This window comes from Euprymna scolopes, chromosome 43, assembly GCF_053919585.1.
Source record: "Euprymna scolopes isolate OS-2025 chromosome 43, ASM5391958v1, whole genome shotgun sequence".
Classification (NCBI taxonomy): domain Eukaryota; kingdom Metazoa; phylum Mollusca; class Cephalopoda; order Sepiida; family Sepiolidae; genus Euprymna; species Euprymna scolopes.
Genome location: NC_136524.1, coordinates 38,215,524 through 38,240,220, shown reverse-complemented (window position 1 = coordinate 38,240,220; position 24,697 = coordinate 38,215,524). Strand labels below are relative to the sequence as shown.

Below are 24,697 nucleotides of genomic sequence, written 5' to 3'. Positions count from 1 at the left end.
AAGTACGGGCGTGTGGTTATGAAATCCTTCCACATTCTCCCTACTCTCCTGACCTTGCACCCTCTGACTTTCACCTCTTTCCAGCCATGAAGTTGTTTTTGAAAGGAAAGTGTTTCCCAGATGATGCAGCCTTGATTTCTGAAGTCACGTCGTGATTGGAGAACCAACCTGGGGTGTTCTACAAAAACGGTCTCCAAAGCTGCATTAAATGATGGGAGAAATGCATAATTCTGGGTGGTTCCTATGTAGAGAAAGACTAATAACTGTGCCAAGTTTCGTTGCTCTACTGCTATAGGAAGTGGGTCAGGGGCATTACTTATTGCACGCCCCTCATATACATATATATATATATATATATAAGGGTAAAAAGAAAAAAATCAGTATAAACCTAATTCAACCTCATTCTAATATATTTGGATTGTGTGGGCCACCTTAAACAAGATGAACTAGTCAGGTCTGTAGCTGACTTATAATTTGAATTGAGATTTTTAACAGCAACTATTTGATCTTTGGAACACACACATGTATGTGGATGACTACATTATATATATATATATATATATATATATATATATATATATATTGCTATTCACGTTTAGAAAATTTTCAACAGATACAACGCATTAAAAAATAGCATTAATCGTAAATGTTTAAGGTAAAATTGGTAAATAAAAATGTTATATTTTTTAATTTTTTAGATGAGGATTGATAATTTGTATTATTTTGGATTATTAGGACTACTGTTCTCATCTTGAGTGTTAATTTTCACAAAGTTTCAATTGATATAACCTCACACCTTCTTCCAGTCTATTTTGTTAAAATAACACTCAACAGTAATCAAAAAAACATGTAAAGTGTTATAATTTAAATAACTTGGATGATTTTTTTTTTAAATACTGTACAGGTCATTCTTTATTATTATCAGGATCATCTTAATAAACTCTAATCTAATATATATGAATTTTCTTCATAGACCACTAAAATATTATTGTGCATCTCCAATTTGTTATGTTTTGCATGTGGACCGTGGTTGAGAATCCATATAATCTAAATAATTCTTTGTCCTCCACTTAGCTAGCATATATCCATAACAGATTTTCCAATACACACAAAAAGGATGTAATTTATCCAAACTATGTAGTAGTAGTAGTAGTAGTATTAATATAGCTTTGTGTTGTATATGTAAACAAGCAAAAGACAACTGATTTTTTACAATTTAATAGTTTTAGTTTAATAAAAAGAAAAAAATATGTAAAAAAAAAAAATGAATATTTTTACTTGTAATTTACTATAGAATGAATCTATCATAAAAAAAAAACTCCTTACAATTCATATATTGCCTTTCAAGAAAAATTTGTATAAAAAAAAACAACCATATATTTCTATAAGCTAATTAACATAAAATTTCTATACATAATTTCTATATTAATTAACACATTATTTATAAATATTCTAATAAGAATACTTAGATTTTTCACTTTTATATGAATAAGAATTTATCAGTTTATTTTTAATTTAAGGGGGGTTTGTTGATACAATAAAAAAATAAAATAAAGAATAACTCAATCATAAATGAATAATAATACTAATAACAATATCAATAATAATAAATAAAACAACAATAATGATTAAAAAAAAAAATACAACAATCCATGCAAAGAAAGTTTATTTTTTTTAGCGCTTTCCAGAAGATTAGAGGAGAAAAGCAATAGATAACAAAGAATCTTCTTTTCTGCTTATTATTTTAAAATAATAAATATTGTACTTGAAAATAAAACTCACATAATTTATGCGGATTTATTTTAGAAGATTTGCTTAAAACAAAATATTTGTTTCTTAAAATTAGATTTATCAACGTTTTTATTTTTTCGATAAGAAGAATGTTTGTATTATTTATATAAACAGTCATTTCAATCTAAGCTTGAAGCATTTAAGAGTTTAACCATACTGAAGAACTGTGATACAGCAAAACTATCCATATATCACTCACTCACACACACATATATATATATTTCTGTGTGAGATTGTTCCTAAAAGACTGGGTCAACTTTATTGAAATTTCGCATAAATGTACCTTATGTATCTGGGAGTGTTCTTAGATAGTTTTTTTTTTGTATCTGAATATCTAAGATAAGTATTGAAAGTCAATAATGGAAAAAAATCCCATTAAAAAAAGGAAAAGTCCGATTTTGACCAAAGTTAACACCCTTAAACAACCGAACATTATAAGTGCATTTGAGAAGTTTTATCACAGCACACGCAAAAGAGCTTGGCATATAAACCCAACGGTAGGAGATATATATATATATATATATATATATATATATATATATATATATATATATATATATATGAATCTTATATCTTAGCTTTTTTAACCATGAAAACTACATAAAAAAATTTCTTTGTAAAAATTCAAACTCACAAAAGCCCTAAGTTTTCAAGGATCGTCAGTTATTTACAATGAAACACGGTTTCAAGGATTTAAAAAAAAAAAAACATACTAAAATCATGGCTCCCAGCAGTGTTGATTAAACTCTACTTCCCTATATATAAAATTAAATTCATCAATTTATTAAAATTAGACCACAATAGCTTTGCATATGGCAAATCATTATTTTATTCTGTTTAATTATGTTTTTCCTTCCATTAAATTCTTCACAGCAAAATAATTCATTTTGATACAGTTCCTTCAAAAATAACTTATTCTGGCTAGAAAGTTTGTTAAAGTGGAGACATTTAAAAATTTTTTTATTATTAATGACTGAAACAGCTGTTGCACCTTAGGTCATTAATAAAACAAACAACATTTGCTTAGATGAAATACTGAATTATTTATTATTTCATAATAGGCTGTAAAATAATTTGCTTTCAAAAACCTATTTAGAATGATGTCTATGTTACAAAAACAAAAGGTACTTGCATAGTTTAATCAAAACATTTAAAAAAAAAATATATAAAAAAAAAAAGGTTATATTGTACATATCCGTTTTGGACTGAAGATCTCTGGAAAAAATTTTTTTACTTAATTTGATCAAATAGTTTTTTTTTTTTTTTTTTTAACAGCGGGAAAACATGTTTTTATGAGAGCTCATTGAAGTCAGCCATGTTGGAATTTGTTAAACACACCACGGGGAGATAATTCAATTTAAAGCGCCGACACTCCCTCCCCATTTTTAATACTAGCTTTTCTTCCTAAAAATCAAGAACCTTTTACTCGGTACCATACAAATTGTTTTTTCGCTGTTAAAAAAAAAACCCAAAAAAAACAAAAAAAAAACAAATGATGAAATTAAGTGAAATTTTTTTTCAGAGAACTTTGTTTCATAACGGATACATACAATATAACCTTTTTTTTTCTGGGTGTTTTCATTTTTTTAATGTCTTGATTAAACTGTACAAGTACCAAAACAAAATATCTGACAACAAAATGTTGAGTCTCACAATGAACTTTGCTAAATAGTATATCTGATCTTCATTATCAGCATACATCTTATGTAACTTTTACATCTTTTTTATATTATTTAATATTAATACATTTCTTCAATTATCATTATTTTTATCTACTATTAGGACATCTATCTTATTAAGGACTTAATTTTATTTGTTTTTAAAAAATAAGTTTGAAAGTTACATGGAATTATTACCCTATAATATTGTTATTCAATTCTTAATATCACCAAATCTCAACTTGTATATAAAAGACACTTCTCTGTGTGTGTCTGTATGAGATTGTTCCTTATGGACTCCAAAACGACTGGGTCAACTTTATTGAAATTTCACATAAATGTACCTTATGTACCTGGGAGTGTTCTTTGATAGTTTTTTTGTATCTGAATATCTAAGATAAGTATTAAAAGTAAAAAAAAAAAAAAAAAAAAAATCGAAGTAGAAGAGCTTGGCATATAAACCCAATAGTAGGATCTTTGATAATGCATGTTCAAAACGAATGTTTCTGTTTAGAGCGCAATTAAACCATGATACTTGACTTTTGCATTTTAAACTTCAATTAAACTCATTATATAAAAATAATTTTTATAAAATCAAGAATAGGTTCTCTACAGTGTAATGTAAATTACAATGTATTGTGGACTAAGCCATTGCAAGGAGGTATCGGAAGCTTCTTCCCAGTGCACTATGATGGGTCCCCAACTAGAGTAGGTAATCAATCAATTTGATTGAAAAATGGGCGATTTCACCAATTTCAATGATAATAAAAGCATTGGAAATGTGGATCATTTGTTAATCCTCATTCAATCTCGGACAATATTGGGTCTCCCTGCTAGTTTTTTACTAAACTAATTATTTCTGGTTAAGATAAAGTTCTCGTAATAACAGTCAGATTGTGCGAAAAAGTAGCTGTTTTGGATTATAAGAACAACCAGCAACATTTCATAAACTGCAAAATGCCAAGTCTATAGGCTAGGATCAAAGTGTAGTATTAGTTTTGTTCTCAATTATAATAGAGACAAAAGAGTTTCTTTTCCTGTTGTTTTTGTATGGCATTCACCCGATGCAATTTGAACCAACTTTCTCCAAAGGAGGAAGTGTCAAGGTAATATTAAATTCACAGGTGACCCCCCTGAGTCGCCTGTATATCTCTGTCAGGGGAGATAACTGCAATATTAGGTTTTTACAATTCTTACATACAGCAACTGGTATCTTAAATGGTCACCTATCTGGTACTGACTAGGCTCAAAATTGCTTATAGTTTACATACATATATACATACATACATATATATATATATATATATATATATATATATATATATATATATATATACAATAAAAAGTTTTATACAAATATAGCTTGGTTGCACATTCACAATCTGTTAAAATGGAAGCTTTAATAAACTCAACATCCTATGTAATGAATTTTCCATAACCACAGGAAAATTAACCAAAATGCTGAACTGTTTAAGTAAGAGTGTAAATATATTTTATTAAATGAAACGATACCATTAACATTAATATCGTTAGGACCTTTACTCTCAATATGAAAAATTAGGAACTTTTTTGCAAATCAGAGTATATCTAGTATCATATACACATAATTATCAATTCGATATGGAACCCCACTACACTTGATGCTGATAATTGACAGTTAACTTGGACCAACCCTCCCCACCTCTCCCCTTGTGGTGATGAAAGAACTCATTTGAAGAGCATATAATGAATCAATGACAAAAATCTATATTCCAAATTTCATGATGTTAACCATCTTACAATTATATATATATATATACACACACACACATAGTCATTATGTATATAATTAATTCTAGATTTAAATAATCCTATGACTTATGATACAGAAAGCCACACTGATGATTCTTGATTAAGATGAACCATATGTGGATATAAAAAAAATAAAATTTTATTATAAATAATTATTTTAAGTTACCTTCAAAGGAAATATGGAATATAGTAGTTCCTTGCAATTCATGGGGGTTAAGTTCTTTACTCCCCCCTCTCCCTGCGAATAACGAAAAAACGCAAATATGGAATGCCGTGTTAAAACGTCTGTTTAATTTTATCTTTGAATGATGAAACTGTTCTATTCAAGAAATAATTTACTTGTTCCCCCCCCCCCCAAACGCAAAGAGTGAAAAACTGAATATTGGATGTAGTTTTAAAATTTCTATGTATAAAATTTTATACAGTACTTAAAAGCTTCCCAAACATTTTCTAAAGAATTTTCCAAACTCATCAATACATGTAATAATGCAGTAACATTGCATGACGTCATGTATTTCACTTTTTTGTTTTAATTTTCTTCTCAATTTGTTTTTGTTGGGGATAGCTAAATTAGTTTAGTTACTCCAACCGAGAGAGCTTTTTAAGATTCTAACTGTCCCTTTAAATGTTATTGTTTGTATTTCTCTTGCACCTGGTCCACCGGGTATATTCGCCAGATAGTTTTTGAAATTCTTTTCCATTAGCCTGGTTGCTCCTATAATGACTGGTATGATTGATACCTTCTTAAGATTCCAGTTTATTTTAATGTTGTACATAAGTCCTTGGTATTTTGCTCTTTCCTCCCTCTCTGCTCTGTTAAGGCCAACATCATTAGGGACGCTTACTTCAACTAGGGTTGCCGCTTTCTCCCTTTTGTCCCATATCACTTTGTTAGGTTTAATAGCCCCGTTTTCTAGGTATGTATGTAGTTGTAGGAATTTTGGAGTCATAGTAGATAGTGTGTGACTTATTTCCAACTGTTTTTTTTTTTTTGGTACATGTTCCCAAGACTTTCTACTACATTTGAATGTATGAAATTACATATGATACTAAAAGCTTCCCAAACACTTTCTAAAGACATTCTTACTTATTAATGCATGTAATAATGTAATAATATTGCATGAAGTTATGTATTTCACTAATGTTGTAATGATAATGTAAAGACATTTTAATTTTGTATTTCAACAATATTTCAATCAAAAGGAAATGTAAATACAGGAAGACAGTAATACTGCATAGCATAGTTACCCGCACTGTATTAATGTACCGTAAAATCATTTTCTATGCATACAACATATGTATTAGAATTTAAAAGGCAAACTTGGACAAATAAATACAGTATGCACAGTTCAGGTAATAATAATATAGTATAGTACATTATTCCAAACGAAATCACCAGATCTAGTGGGAAAACCACTAAATTGGCAACACTGTTCACTGAGCATTCGTTTTTATGACGTTATAACACTAGTCCAGTATATCAGCATATGATGCAATAGAGTTAAGAGCCTAATCTGCAAATATGTGGGGTCACAAATGGGGAACCATAAATAGGTGAGGGGAAACTGTAAGTAGAATAGGAAAAGCTTCTAATTGAAGCAGTATTGCAAAGTTGTCTCCCTTTATTTGTACTCTCCATGGAAATTGATTGTGTTTATTTCCTTTTTTTCATAGTGTAAGTGTCTCGGTGGCTGTGGGTGCAAAGATGTCAGATAGAACTGAAAAGTGATATCAGTTAAGAATTTGAATCCTGTGACATGGTACACTTATATCTAGCCACACTGGCGATTCTTAGTTAAAACATATGCATATGGAAAATATACAGTTCTTCTTTTTTTTTTTTTTTTAAGGTGGCAAACTTTAACTGTTATTTTTTTTATTGCAGATTTGGCGACTATCAGTTATTCTGAATTCAGCTTTGTTTGGCAGCTCATGTGGATTCAGTAGAACTGACCCACATGCAACAAAATCAATTTACTATATTATATATGATTTATATTCTCTATGATTAGGGGCTGTCTTTACTTATCACAACTTTCTAATGTAGATTTATTTTCAATATATTCACTTGAATAAACAGATTTATTCATATCCTTGATATTATAATTAATAAAATATTGACTACATTTAGTTTTTTGCTTAATTAAATTAAAATAATTCAATAACTTATTTCTGCTGTATTATCTTTTATTTTATATTATTTTGTTCTATGTGTTTTTTTTGTTTTTTTTTAGTTATGTGAAGAGTTGCAAAAGTCGCAAATTTTCAATATTAAAGAACTGACTGACAAATGCAGAGCATGTGGAATTTTTTAACCCAACAGGCAACACTTCCTATACAGCTGGAAACCACAGGTATCAATAGCTAATTGAAATATTACTATATAGTATAAAATGTGTTTTGCGTTTAATATTTTTTTTGTTTGTTTTCATTGAGAGTTAAACTGAAATTATTGATTAAAAAAAAAGAAAAAAGATCCCAATTAATAAATAAATTGTTTGAGGCTTCACTTAATTCTGTGTTGAAACAGAGCTGTCTGAATTCAACTACATTAAAAAAAAAAAAAACAAAGAAAAAAACAAAAGCAAAAATAAAGAAAAAATCTGTACGATGTAAAAATAGCTGTGATGGGAAGAAAATATCGTATTCCAAAAATCATGTAGATTGATCAAGTAATAATATTTTCATAAAGAAAATAATTTTTAAGCAGATTTGAGTTTTGCCCACTATCCCCACATTGAAAATGGCTTTCAAAAATCTCACATGTTTGAATTATTTGGAGTTATTTCCTTCGTTTTCAAGATAGCGTTGCAATAGCGAGACTCTTCATTTGGACACAAAATTTGATTTTCTTGTTTAAAATAAAATTACTTGAATCAATTTACATGATTTTTAGTCTACAATATTTTCTTTCCATCCTAAATACGTACTTCATACAGATTTTTCTTTAGTTTCTGCTTTTTAATATAAGTAGAATTTTGAACAAGCACAAGACCCTTAGTTAATGACAAGACAATTGAGCTTAAGTGTTTTACAAAAAATAAGATTACTCTTATTATACCTAAAATCCTTTGTGCCAAAAAAATTGTTAAGACATAATTTGATATCCCCCCCCCATAGTCTTAATTTCTAAATAACTTGTTAAAAATGGTTGAAGAAATATATATATATATATATATATATATATATATATATATATATATATATATATATATATATATGGTAAAAAAATGGAAATATTTCAACATAATAAAAATAAAATTATATTTTTAATTTACTTCCTTAAATTAAATCAGCTTGAAGTCTTAATGAATACAAAATATTGAATTTGCAAATAACTAGGTTTTCCTTAGATATATTACACATATAGATACACACACACACACACACACACACACACACACACACACACACACACACACACACACACACACACACAATTATATATATATATGAAAGATAGAATGAAAACAAGCACCGGAAAAATTTATCAAGGTGCTTGTACAGTTTAGTCAAGACATTAAAAAATAAAAATATCAAAAAAAGTTTAAATTGTATGTATCCGTTATGGAACGAAGTTCTTCGAAAAAAAATTTCACTTAACTTAATTTCATCAAGTATTTTTTTTTTTACAGCGAAAAAACAATTTGTTATGATACCAAGCAAAATGTTCGATTATTAGGAAGAAAAGGTAATATTAAAGATGGGAAGGGGCGTCAGCGCTTTAACTGGTATTATCTCCCTTTGGCATTTCTAAAATTCAAAGAAAATTTTTTTTTTTAAATCCAAGATGGCTGACTTCAACGCGCTCTCATAAAAACGTGTGTTTTTGCTGTAAAAAAAAAAAAAACTACTTGATGAAATTAAGTGAAATTTATTTTCGGAGAACTTCGTTCTATAACTGATACATACAATTTAAACTTTTTTCGGTATTTTCATTTTTTAATGTCTTGACTAAACTGTACAAGTACCTTTATCAAAAAAAAAAACAACAACAAAAAAACACACAAGCAGAAAAGACTGGTTTTGTCCAGATCAATGAATGTCTTCAGAAAAATGCCATTCAGACACAATGCTTAGACTTAAAAACTAAGAAATATCTTGTTTGTGGGGGTGTTTTTAAAAATTTTCCCCCATTTTAAATTGTTTTTTCATACAGTCCTCCATACATTATGCATCAACGGCATTGAAATTTTATAAGATATTTTTCTTCATTATATATATATGTACATACCCACACACATACGTATACATATATATATATATACACTGTATACAATACACACATATATACATGCTCATATTAACATATACACACATAAACAAACATATATATATATATGTATAAATACATATACATATATACACATATATATAAATATATACACATACATATAAATATATACACATACATATAAATATATACACATACATATAAATATATACACACACATATATATATGCATATATACACATATATATACTTATATACACACACATATATACATATAACCACACATATACGTATATGGACACATACATACACTTGTGCCCGATATTATTCATACCCCCCTTGAAAATTGAGTTTATTAGGTGTAACTTTGTAAGAATTTATTGTTTACGTCCATATTGATACATATTCTTAATAAACCTCTTCTGATCATTTTCGTCATTTTAAAATCTCGGGATACTTGTAATAAAAGAAATATACAGCTATTTATAAAATATGCAATGTTCAAAAATAATCATACCCCCTTATTTTTTCAGTATTAATCGAGTTTCTGACTGTTTGTTTCCTGTTTGATTCTTATTTTGAATGCTTTTATACAACCTTTTATTAATTTCATTTCGTTTTTTGCATTTTTCAGAAATTAAAATGATATCAACTGAAAACCAATAAAAGAATAAAAATTATTAGAATGGGGAAGAAAAAAGAGCTTAGTAATGATCTTAGGACTAAAATTGTGAATTCACATAAGGATGGTTTAGGTTACAAGTCAATTTCCAAGAAATTTGAGGTCCCTACAGCAACAGTACAGAGCATCATCAAAAAATTCCAGAGCCACCACACAACAAACAACTTGATTGGTAGAGGAAGGAAAAGGAAAATGTCTGCTAGAGCCACCAGGAATATTGTAAGAAGTGTTAATGCAAATCCAACCACCACTACTAAGGACATTTTAGAAAATCTGGAGTCTTCTGGCATAAAATATCAAGGCAAACATTGCAAAGGACTCTGCATGAAAATGGTCTGAAAGGAAGAAGACCAAGAAGGACTCCATTGCACACCGGAAAACACCTTGCAGCACGTCTAAAGTTTGCTAGGACCCATGTGAATTCTCCAGAGTCCGTTTTCTCAAGTATTTTGTGGACTGACGAAATAAAAATTTAATTGTTTGGCCATATGGATGCTTCTTACGTTTGGAGGAAGAACGGAGAAGCTTACAACCCAAAGAACACCATACCCACGGTGAAACATGGTGGTGGTAGCCTAATGTTTTGGGGCTCCTTTTCGGCTAGTGGTCCAGGTAGTTTGGTCAAGATAGATGGAACCATGAAGAAGGAGCAATATTTGGAGATACTCCAGAAAAACATTAGACAGGATGCGGCTAAGCTCGATTTAGGACCAAACTGGGTCCTTCAACAGGATAATGATCCAAAACATACTACCAAAATAGTCAAGAAATGGTTTGAGGATAATCAAATTAATGTTTTGGAATGGCCTAGCCAGAGTCCCGACCTGAACTTTATCGAAAACCTCTGGAACCTATTGAAAACTGAGGTTAAAAAGCGGAAACCTAGAAATTTGAGGGATTTGGAGAACTACTGCATTGAAGAATGGTCAAAAATCAGTGTTGATGCTTGTAAAAACCTTGTTGATAAATATCCAAAACGGTCACGGGCAGTTATTAAGAATCAAGGGCATGCTATTGACTATTAGTAAGAGAGGTATGAATAATTTTGAACAAGTGCCATTATTGTTTTTCTTTGTATAATGTTTCAAACTTGCATAATTTATTTATTTGTTGAGTTTAAATTAAATGCTTATGCTTGATTTATAGTTTGAAATCCCTTTAATATTGTCTACCTTCTGGTTTGAGCAATATTCTTATAGAAATCTCAAAGATCCGAGGGGTATGAATAATATCGGGCACAAGTGTATATACACACACACATATATATACATATACACACACACATATATACACACACACATATATACACATATACACACACACACATATATACACACACACATATATACACATATAAACACATACATAGATATGCACACACACATATACATTTATATACATACATACATACACATTTATACAAATACATACACATTTATACAAATACATACACACATATATACATACGAACACACACATACATATACATTCATATGCATGCATATATATATATACATTATTATGCATGCATATATATACATATATATACATTCATATGCATGCATATATATAAATATATACATATATACATTAATATGCTCTCACACACACACACATTTAAATATACACACACAACTTAATTTGGACACATATACATTAATATGCTCGCACACACACACACATATATATATATATATATATATATAAACATTAATATGCACACATATACATAAATATGTACACATATATACATTAATATGTACACATATATACATTAATATGCACACATATATATACATACATTTATATGAACACATATATATACACACACACATATATATACATACATTAATATGAACACACATATACACACACATATATATACATACATACATTAATATGAACACACATATATACACACACATATATATATATATATATATATATATATATATATATATATATATATATATATATATATATATAAACATATATATACATATACAGTGGCATGTAAAAGTATTGGATACATTACATTTTTCTACCCCAAATATAAGTTTGGATAGTAATAGGAATATATACACACATATATATACACACACATACATACATACATATATATATATATATATATATATATATATATATATATATATATATATTATACACACACATATATTTTACAAAGTTATAAGTAAAAAATGAAGAATTTGTAATCTTTGTAAAGCTTATGGTTTGTTATTTTGCTCTAATGGGTTTTTTAGCAAAATGGTATGCTAATGAAAACGGAACTCTTATGAAGGTAACTAAGGAATACGCTTATAATGGGTTTGGTATCAATTTTTACTTTCCGTCTAACTTAACACTCACCACGTTAAAACTCCACATTAAAAAACGACCCTGGTGTCTAACTGTCCAGTGGGGAGGCATAGTAAATAGGTACCTTAACACTCATCAGTTAAATGATGACTTTCATAGGTTTCGGTTTAGAAATATCACATTTAAATTTAGGGCAGACAAAGTGATTTCCTAGATATTAAGGCATTTTTTCCAACGCATAACTTAATATATGTTAGTGGCATTTGCAATTCTTAACATGGGGAAAAGGGAGTGTTTTGTGCCATGCATGCGCATTAGTAGTTTTCAACTGGGAAAGAAAATATGGCCACCAGTGGGATTACACTGAATAATAGAGGTCTTAATATTCATAAAACTACTTGTCTGTGCTAAAATTAAATTATATTCGTTTTCAGCATACCTGAAAACCTACAAATATCATTATTTTAAAATTGAGGTGGAAAGAATGTAAAAAAAAATACCACAGAAAGTTCATATTTAATTTAACCCACCCTTCTCCCATATTTTTTTTTAAACTTACACTTATAAATTCAAATTCAATATCCTAAATTATTTTTTGGTTATTAAAAAAAAAAAAAAGAAAAAGAAAAGGAAAAAAAAATCATTAAAAAGCAAAACTTAAAAGAAAATAAAAATTCATTAAAGAAAAAAAAGTAACTTTAGATGAAATGCCATTAAAATGCCATTAAATACCTGTATAGATTTTGGGAGTTGCATTCTTTCATCCTCACCCGAATCAGTGTTACTTTGTTCAGGCTGAAGGCCACTTTGGTACATTTTATACCCGCAATAGGGAACAAAGCCATACTTTGGAGAATCATCTCCAAGATTGGATACATCTTTATAGGATTTGGATGAAGATTTGTCTGTAGGAACATCCGAGTTCTTATACTTGGATAATTCCAAAGATGCAGATCGGACCATTCGGCTATTGGAAAGTGTTTGTGATGAATCGTCGATAACATTTTTGTGAGCATGAGATCTTGAAGTTTTCGAGTCAGTGAGAGCAGCAGGGGACATATTCGAGGAGGAAGACTTTTGCTTCCGTTGTGAGAATTCCTTGCGTTTTTTCGAGCTGGTTTTCTCAGAAGATCTTGGAGAGTTTGAGCGGCTGGCTGTTTGCGACAGGTTCTTACTGCTTAGACTAACAATATTCAATCCTGGTGTACTGTGAGCAGATTTCAACAAGGGTTTATTTGGTTTTGAATCCGTTCTCAAGCGATGGTCCATATTGGGTTTTGTTGCAGATGAAGTTGACGCGGATCTAGTAGCTCTCAGACTATACCGGCCACCATCAGTACGCATGAAATTAGAAGTTGAAGCAACCTTTAAGCTTTCGGTAGCTTTGTGAATGGAATCAGAGCCAGAGGCAGATGTTCCTCTCCTGGAATCGCCATACTTGTCTGCTGGTAAGCAAATGGAGTTAACTCTCTTGACTTTACCAGCACTTGACTTAGAGACAACGCTTGGCCTTTGAGAAGACGAAACGCCAGAATGGGGTGGCAATTTATCACTGTTTTCAGTTCCTCGAGCTTTGGCCTGCCTCAATTGGAATGCCCGGTTTGGCCGAGTCATACTAATTCCGCCTTTACCCTTGGAACCCCGACGGTTAAACGCTTCGCTATCACTAACACAATCAAGACTAAAATCAGATGTGTTGCTTAATGTCTCCAGGGCTTCAGACTCACTGGTTACATCTGAACTAACTGAGCCCTTTTCACTACCCTTTGAGTAATTCCTTTGAATCTGAGGGGTTCTTTCTTTTGATGACAACAGACCTTTCGATGACACCTTAGAACTATCAGAAAGTGAAGATTTCCGACTTCCAGGTCGCTCCCCAGTGCTTCTGTTCCTGGATCGAAACACACCTTCACGAAGATTTGTGGAGGAGGAGATGTCCGATTCAGAATCATCGGTTCCGGGTAAATTACCAGAAGTGACCCTTGCCTCTAAGGCTGCCATTGCTATTTCGGTATCCTTGAGCAAAATGTTAGTATCGGTGTCAGAGTCTAGTTTTGTTTTATGGTTCCTGGTACCATGACTGGATGAGATATGGCTCTTTGGTTTCTTTTTAATGTCAATGGAATTCAACTTTTCATCTTTCTTACTCAAAGATGTACTCGATATTTGTAATTGCGGAGTCTTGTTACTCATGCTACTTGGACTACTGCCATTATCTGGTGGAAGAGAGGGCAATTTCCGACCTGTACCAGCTCGCTTTCTAACTGATCCAATTGGAGGTTTTGATATGAGAGGTGATGATCCAGCTGATTCTGGAGAGAAAAAGAAATAGAAAAGATAAATCAAAGAGAAAGAAGAAGAAAATAATAAAATTATAACCACAACCAAGTTTTTCGCATGTTTTTCCTGTTAGGGACCCCCCCCCCCCCGGTCTTTTTTCTTTCTATTCAAAAAATGCTACATTGCCAAAAGTGTGTTTATTCATAAAGTCTGAAGAAATGCTGGTTTTTGAAAATTTTCAAACGATATAATGCTTGAAATTGTCGAACTGGACATTGAAACAATTGTAACATAAAATGAAATACACTTTTCATTGCCATCAACACCTTGTCTTGAAGTCTTGATTTTGCACACACAGTATATATATATATATGATGAAAATAATGGAAATAGTATTCCAACTAAATAGAGAAACAAAAAGGAACAAACCAAGTTAAGTGAAGTTAAGTCGAAATAAAGACGAAACAATGAACACTTAACTTGGTTTGTTCCTTTTATTTCTCTATTTAGTCGGAATACTATTTCCATTATTCTCATCATATATATATATATATATATATATATATATATATATATATATATATATATATATATATATATAAGTTTAATGAAGTTAAATTCTGAAAATCAAAATATATATATATATATATATATACTTACATCAGTGTACATGCTTGCTTACAATGAAACCGTTTTTCCGATTTGCGAATTCTGGTTTTATAAAATTCATCTTCAATGATAACACTATTTTTTTCAAGAGAAAGAAAGATACTAGCTGACATTTTTTTTATCACTTTTACGATATATATTAAAAAAAAAAAAAAAAAAAAAAAAAATGACTGAATTTAATTATTAGTCAAATGCTTCAAGTAGTTCTTTTTTGTTTCAACAAAAAACACTATTTAGACCAAAATAATTCGTTTGGAAACAATGCCCACCTTTGGCTGTTTTTATTTCTTCATTTACAATTTCCTCTTCATTTTATTATAAGAAATAGATAAGACGAATCACGCTTATACATTATTTCCGTATACTATTCCATACCTAGATATAACATATACTGACACAACAGGTTATAAGTAGTTTAATAAGTAATAATGATAATAATTGGACTATTTACTACTTACAACTATTACATATAACTTTGTAGTATAATATGCTTCAGAAACTGTTAGATATATGACTTGCCAAATACAATAGTTTATTTAAGTATGAGTGACAAGGTTTGGGTTTAGCATCACTTACCCTCATCAATAAAAAAAAGTAAAACATGGCTTTAAAAAAATTCCATTTAAAAACTGATTTAATTGCAAAATTAAAACTACCAGAATGTATTTTTGTTTCTTCATACAAAAGTCAACCATGTTATTCTTTTGTTAATAATTAAAACAAAATTGAATTCACCCTATATTAAAATACTAAATTTTTTTTTTAAATCTGTATTATGTACATACCTGCGGCAGAATGTATATGTCACATTCCAAAAAGCATATAAATTGATTAAATAGTTTTATTTTTAGATAAGAAAAACAAATTTTATAAGCGAGAAGAGACTGGCAGGCATCATCATCCTGAAGAAACAAAGGGGAGATAACTCGATAATATCTACAATTTCCCCATTAATCGCTTAAAAATTATTTTCTTCATACAAAAAACTACTCGATCAATTTATATGATTTTTGCAATATGATATTTTCGTTCTGTCGTGAGTACATAAAGGTTTTTCTCTATTTTTGTTTCTTAATGTAAGGGGGATTATGAACAAGCAATAATTGTTTTGTTAGAATGAATTGCTTTGTACGCCTTTGAAATTTGAACAGAATTTAGAAGCATTTAAACTGTCAAATAGAAAGTCATTTTTGGCTTTACAACATTCAAATAATTTTACAAAGATTAAAACAACATTAGTGATGATGATGGCAACACTCCATCTCATGAGAAATCAATGACTTTTTGCATCTGATGCACTACAGCGTCTGCTGTGGCTATACAGTTGATGCTGGAGTTGCCTGTTTAGATGGATGCCTGATCAGGTGATAGGGAGACCTAGATTTAACCAGTTACTAGGATCCTTCTCTCGGAATAGCAGACAAAAGTTGATGGAAAGCCAATATGATTGGTTAGTTTTGTTTTACAGCATATCAACCCTTTTCAGGTTATTTAATTCAGAATCCAGTGATTTTGAAGAACAATTTTTTAATGGATTATATTTGTTATTTTTAAGTCGGTTTCTATTTAACCCATAGTTGGGACCCTAACAGGTACTACTACTCCAGGTCAGAGTGGACCTGGGAACAATGGCAATTCAGGGGTGGCTCCAAACTCTCCACAGCCCGCAAGCTGGGGCCTCACCATCGGATATAGTTTAAGGTCATATCCAGGACCCTAATATGATTGGAGCCAGCAGAGTTGCAGAAGTTGCCGGAAAGGTGTTGCATTGCTTTACCATCTGCCTATTAAGACTCCAAACGAGATTTTTGTCAGGGTTTATTCCCTTAGCCTTTGCCTTTCCTAAGAAATCCACAAGGCAGTGGAGCTATTTGGCCATAGTTGGTAGAAAAAGGCATTACCATGACAAAATTATTTATAGTTTTATAATAATTTAGTTCAATTTGAAAAATCTTGTCTAACAAAAAAAATGATTTGTTAAAGAAAAAAAAAAGACAGCATAGTTACAAAAATAGAAAAATCCCTGAACACTGGCAAGTATGGACAGCTAGTAAATAATAAATTTAGGCGCTTGTGCAGTAAAATTTCTATTTAAATATATTTTAGATAAAAAACAATATTACATCCTTATCAAAATTAATATAAATTCCAAAAAGTTATGGAAAAATGATCGAGTAGAAGACCTGCTAAAACTTATTTTATACAAAAAACGTGTTAGTGGTCCTCCATTTTCTATTCAGAAATGATGGATTACAATTATTTATTATTTATTTTGGTCAAGATCAAAGTGTAGTATCTGTTCTTCAGATGCTGCACTTCTATTTCTTGTTCTCTTTCGGTGGAGGAGAAATCCTTCACGACTGAGACAATTTTTATTTTTGTACCTTTTCTCCACGTTAAAAAACGACCCTGGTGTCTAACTCTGTCCCGTGGGGAGGCATAGTAAATAGGTACAATTATTTAGTCAGAATGCTAGACTGCAGTTACCTCCCCTGTATTTTAAGTCTTCAAATTTTATTTTATTTTGTAATTATCTCTTCAATCATTTTTCATGATTTTTGAAATTTATACTACTCAATAGGAAGAGAGGTTATATGATAAGAAGCATTAGGCTTTGAAATGCCTAGATATAAAGAGCATCTATAACCCCTCATCACATTGATGTTTTTTCCTTATTGAACTGACAAATAAATTCATATGCAGCTATATTTATTGTATTTTGCCTATAATTTCTTTATATATTACACACTTTTTATCAGTGAATACAGCGTGGAATGATAAAATTGTTGCCATAGAAAAGACGATATGATTCAATTTCTGTTTAATGAAAGCCAGTTTTCCTTTTTTGTTGCAAACCATCTACTAGTTGGCCAGTTGGGTACAAATCTCAGGAGCCTTCTATCATATGACACAATGTTCAACAAGTGAGATTGGAGATGTGCCGCTGTACAACTCATGTTCTCTACTGATCCAATTTATGACAACAGGACCATTGCCAGCACCCTCAAAATGCACTGTTGGATTGCCATGAATATCAGGGACAAGTCCAGGGTGATGAAAACTAAGTTTCTGGCCACAGTTATGGTCTTTGGCGTGGTTTCAAGTGAGGGCCACATAATACCACCTCACATATTTGAAGTTGGCTGGAAAATCAACACCAAAGTGTACCTGGACGTGCTATAAAATGTGGTGATCCCCTGGTGCAATCAGGTGGCTGCTGGCAGACTCTAGGTGTAGCAGTAGGACTCAGTGCGGGCCCACAAGCCCAAAGAGACCCAGGCTTGGCTTCAGCAGGAGTGCTATGACTTTGTACCCTTCTCTCACTGGCCACCCTCCTCCCCTGACCTGAACCTGCTGGACTACTTTGTTTGGTCATATGTCAAGAACATCACCAACATGACCTCCCACAATACCAAAGCCAGCCATCTTTCGATCTCCTACTGGCACTTGTGGAAAAGGCATGCTCCCAGTTCCACACCCATGTGGAGGCGGTGATTGAGGCTGAAGACAGCTACATTGAATAGATGTCAGCTTTAATACATAATCAAGTTACCTGAATTGATTTTTTTCAATAAAAGTTTTAAAATAAAGCTGTAGAGTTGTTTTCTTTAGGGCGACGAATTTGTCGTTCCAACCTGTATTATACACACACACACACACACTTAATTTTATTATAAGTTGTAATGGAATTGTGGATAAAAAAGAAGAGGAGGCCAAAGCTGTTTAATAATGCATCTTAGTTATGCCACAACTGGAAGCAACTACAACAACAACAACAACAACAAAAAATAAATAAATAAAATAAAATAAAAATGAAAAAACAGTGACAGTGTAAGTAATATTCATTTTGTAATTAGAAACTCTTACCTGAATGTTGTCTATAATCCATATCAGTAGATGTTTGACCGGAACTCTGAACTGTAGATTCTGATATTGGTGTCCGAGTTGTCTCCTTAAACACAAAAGTAATGAAATAATAATTTACATGGAATAAAGTAAAAAAAAACAAAAAAAAACGTATCTCAATAAAAAACAACTCAGCCAAAAATTGAAAGTAAAAAAAAAAGAAAAAATTTGACCATTAACAAATATTGAGGATTTTAAAAACATGTTCTACTTATAAATAAGTAAATAAACAACTGTGTGTGTGTGTGTGTGTGTGTCTTGGAAGCTTTAAACCTATTAAAAAAAATTATCCTTCGTTGTAAAATTATTTTGCCAGTAAGTCAATTAATCTCTCACAATTGCCGAATCAAGTTGCTTTCACAAATTCACGCCAGTCCCAACATTATCTTAGGGATCATCAGTTGTTTACCATGAAACACTGTTTTAGAGATTTAAAAACAGAACAGTATATTAATTCATGGCTCCCCAGCAGTGTTGCTATATAGTATGGAAATAAATGTATACATACTATACCACATCATCTTATGACATTATGTGCATATACATGCAATAGTAATAATATATATTTAAAATATATTTATATAATTCTTAATATTATAGATCGAAAATTATATATCGTGTTGATACACCAGTTTCTGTAAGATCATTGGACCTAAGCAATTTTGTGCCAGATCAGTATTTAAATGACTAAACATTGGGAGTATCAATCAGGTCTTGCATGTAAAACATGGTCCTAAATGGCCTTGCATGTCAGGGGCCAGCTACTAATCTGCAAAAATAATGAATAGTCTTGGTCTGTATGTGATCTGTGCAACCAAACACTTGCTGACGATCACAGATAGATTCCAGATTTAAAAAAATAAAAAAAGAAGCAAAATAAAAAAAAAGAAAAAAGCTTTCTTTAAACAGGACAAAAAGAAACGACAAAAAATAAAATAAAAATAAAATAAAACTAACGTGATCAACTGTATTTTGACTGGTATACAAGTTTTAACATTGCACAACGTCTAACACAGGAATTTCTTGTTCTAAAGCGATTTGTGATTGAATTTGTGCGTGCGTGTTTTAAACAAAACAGCTGTGAGATAATCACTCCTGTAAAAAAATATGTTGCCCTGATTTCTTTCTTATCAATAAAATATTGATTCTTAAATTTATTTCCGTTTACATATTTATCTATTTTAATTGAAATGTTCTACTAGTTGGTATACCTGCCACAGGTTAGGTGTATAATGACAAAACTTATTTAGTACATTTGTATTAGTAGAACTGCTGTACTCATCAGCAGTTTAATATCTCATTACAGAAATTAATTTGCATTCTTCTTTCATCTATTTGTAGGGAAGATTTTTTCATTCAATAGGAAAGATATCAGCCTCATCATATTTGATTAAATCAGCTTCTATACATTGACATCTAAACTAAACAACCCTCACTAGTCCTGCACAATCAGACAAACTCTAACCTTTATCCAATCAGAGCAATGTTTCATCCCTGTGCCTGTTTTACAAGTACAAGGTGGAATGATAAAATTGTCAGCCTAGAAAAGACAACATGATTCCATTTCCGTTTGATGAAAACTGGCTTTCTTTTTCTTTTGTTTTTTCAGACCATCTATTAGTTGGCCAGTTGTGTACAAATCCCAAAACCGATAGGAACCTTCTATCATGTCTGAAAGTGGCACAATGTTCAACGAGCGAGATTGGATATGTGCCGTTGTACAACTCATGCTCTCTACCAAGTTAGGACAACAGGACCATTGCCAGCACCCTAAAAATGCTTGAGGGAACAGCTCAATGAAGTTTCTAGCCACAGTTGTAGTTTTTGGTGTGGTTTCAAGTGAGGGCTACATCATGCCACTTCACATCTTTGAAGTTGGCTGGAAAATCAACACCAAAGTGTACCTGGATGCGCTTAAGAGTGTAGTGATCTCCTAGAGCAATCAAGATGGCATCTGGCAGACTCTTGGTGTGGAATCAGGACTCACTGCCGGCCCACAAGTTCAAAGAGACTGAGGCTTGGCTTTAGAAGGAGTGCTATGTACCCTTCTATCACTGGCCACCCTCCTCCCCCAACCTGAACTCGCTGAACTACTTTGTTTGGTCATATGTCGAGAACATCACCAACATGACCTCCCACAATACCAAAGCCAGCTTGATTGTAGCCATCTGCCAAGAATTCGCCGGTGCTCGTGAAAAAGGTATGCTCCCGGTTCTGGACCTGTTTCAAGGTGGTGACTGAGGCTGAAGGCAGCCACATTGAGTAGATGTCAACTCTACTACATAATCAAGTTACCTTAATTGATTTTTTTTTTTCGATAAAAGTTTTAAAATAAAGCTATAGTGTTGTTTTCTTCAGGGCAACAAACTTATCGTTCCACCCTGTACTTTAATGGAATGTGCTCTGACAGACCTGTAACACTTGTGCCTCCTAAATATAAATGTCCCTGATTAATCTGACAAACAGCAAAATCACACCCCTTTACTGTAGAGGTCCCTAGATGCCAAAAAGCCTTCTACTTTAATAGTTTCTGCCCATGAACTGCTCAGCTTTGGAATTCCTTCCCTGACTCCTGCTTCCCTGACTGTACTAATATGCAGAAATCTGAATGTAATGTTAACAGACATCTTGCTCCCTACATTGTGCTTCTGTAGATATGGTCCCAAATAGTAGTACCTTACTTCCAAACTTGCAAGTGACAATGTTTGGGATGAATAAAAGAAAAACAAACAAACAAAAAGAAAATCCCGGACCAGGTCTCCATTTAATCCATATGGGTAGATTGTTCATTCCCTCAGCAATGACCAGGTAGAAATGTTAAGTAAGTTGGGTTTGTTTTACTGTACATATAGATTCGAAAAAGTTGTTAAACAAATATATAACAAATAAATGTTATCAAAGGCAAGATAAGTTACTTTTCTACCTAACTGGATATGTTTTTAGTGTTTATATTTAATGTAACATGTTTATTCAGCTCGAAAAACATACAGTACTTACCGATGTATTGGAAAATTTAAAATGGCGCCCGACTCTCTCTCGGAGACGGTAAGTTTGGGAAAAGGAGTTATAAATAAAAAAACAGTAAAAATACTGTTAAAAACTCGCCGAATATATGTCGGCCTATGTCATGGTATCATATATTGAGTGAGTTTCTAACAGTATTTTGTCTGGTTTTTTATTTATAACTCATATTCCCAAACTTACCGCCTCAAAGAGAGAGTCAGCCACCATTTAAATTTTCCAATACATCGGTAAACACTATGTTTTTCGAGCTGAATAAACATGTTACATTAAATATAAACACTAAAAACATATCCAGTTAGGCAGAAAAGTAACTTATCTTGCCTTTGATAACATTTGTTGCAATATTTTGATCCTATAATGGGGTATGATCCCACACAGTTGGACGATTCTATTTATAAACGATGCTGCTAAGAACTGACGAATCAAATTAATTCACGTTCTGCTACAAACCAATCAGGAACCAGAATTGCTTCATAAATATTAAACCTTTTCTGGAGCAATTTCACATGTTCTTTCCCAGGTTTCAACACGGTAAGAATATTTTGTTCTGTGGAACTGTCTACTACAAACAAGTCACCTACCAGGACTTGTGTGTAACAGCGAACCATCTGAAGCTCAAAGTGGCTTACACTTCTACAACATTTATTTGTTATATATTTGTTTTTTGACAACTTTTTCGAATCTGTGTACAGTAAAACAAACCCAGTAATTTTTATTTTATTCTTAGTATCATCTGTAGTGACTACTGACCCATCAACCTTCAAAAGACTGTCACTTAGAACCGAGTGTTACTCAATGCCTTTATCTGTTACACCACATGGTCTCATGTAAACGATAGGTTATGTTGGACGAAACGGGGGATAGAAGGTAAGAAAATGCATTAAATTAGTATATAGATATGCCAATTTAATGTTCGTAGCATGTTATCATCTTCTAGCTTTCTTTTTAATAAATAGGATCTCCCGATTACTGAAGATGCAATGGTGAAAAAAATATGATGTCGCTTTTGGGCTGTACGTGTACTTTCTTGGTCTTCTGGCTAGGATTTAAGGGTAGTATCTGTTCTCTCTAAAGATGGTATAATGATATCGTGAGGTTTTTGTTAACGTTTGGTGTCCATATAATAGAAATATGTCACAGACGTCTATAAGAATACTGAAGATAAACCATAATAACCAGATATATTCTGACACTACATTAACCAGATTACATAGATAAATATTTCTACAGTTTTAACAAAAGGGCTACAATAATATTGCGAAGTCTCCATTCATGCTGAACGTCCATAGAATGCCCAGCAGCAATATATTGCATGTGAAAGATGCCATTGTGGAATTTCCACTGGTCCTGCTAATAATCATATAAGTAATACAATACATTGTGACATTTTGTAGAAAACCATCAAAGATGTAACCGAATTAAATGATTTTACTTTTTTTTACTGTTAGAAAAAAAATTTAATAAAACACAAAGTTACAATGTCCTGAGGCAGAATTCATTGAAATTTAGTGTAAATTGTTTTAAGAAGGTCCCACTTGACTTATTGCTTATTTAAGACAATGTACATTTACACCTATCAACCTTCTTTATGTAATAAGAAAGGAAATCTTTTAGCCTTAAGTTATCTCTTGGTTATTAAATAGGATGAAGTAAGGATTACGAACAGACCCCAATCAAAGACAGAAACAAAAGGACAGATTTCTGTTGACAACGTTTGACTTTGACCATCACTCACACCCTGCCGTTGTAAACAACAAAAATGTGTTTTTATATTTTTACGCAACTTTAAAATTTGAATTGCTATATTTATTAAAAATAATAAAAACAAATTATATTATTCATTTGTTACCAAGATTGATTTTTTTTTATGTAATATATTTACAAAACTTTTTAATTTCCGAGCAGATTTTTGAGATCAAAACAGTGCATTTATATGTTTACAAAACTTTCAAATTTTTTAACAGGTTTTCGCAGGCTGATATTTTCACGAAAGATTATGATAAAAATGAGCTAAATAATTTATTTGCAACCAAGATTGACATTTATGTAAACTGCATTTATATATTTACAAAACTTTTAAATTTTTTAACAGATTTTTTTGTGACTAAGAATGTGTTTATATTTACACAACTTTAATTACTGAGGCAATTTTTAAATATAATAAAATAAAAAATATAAGCAAGTAAAAAATATTAATTGTTGCTAAAGTTAATGTTTTAAAGAATTAAATATTGAATTGTATTAAACACAGAGAAAAAAACACACTTTAAATTACAAAAAAAATCAATCTTGGTCACGAAAATCTGCAAAACATTTCAAGTCAGTTATTTTAGATTTGTTTCT

General features: G+C 31.2%; 1 protein-coding gene across 12 annotated transcripts in view; it reads right to left on the bottom strand.

Moving 5' to 3' along the window:
- The window catches only part of LOC145268296 (uncharacterized), a 447,971-nt gene that overhangs the window by 65,811 nt on the left and 357,463 nt on the right, over nt 1-24,697 (bottom strand). For all 12 annotated transcript variants that reach the window (XM_080123710.1, XM_080123715.1, XM_080123717.1 and 9 more), the window contains 2 exons: nt 19,292-19,376; nt 13,208-14,787 (listed from right to left, as the gene is read on the bottom strand). In XM_080123710.1, the coding sequence (XP_079979836.1) occupies nt 13,208-14,787; nt 19,292-19,376 (1,665 nt within the window). The remainder of the gene's footprint in view (nt 1-13,207; nt 14,788-19,291; nt 19,377-24,697) is intronic.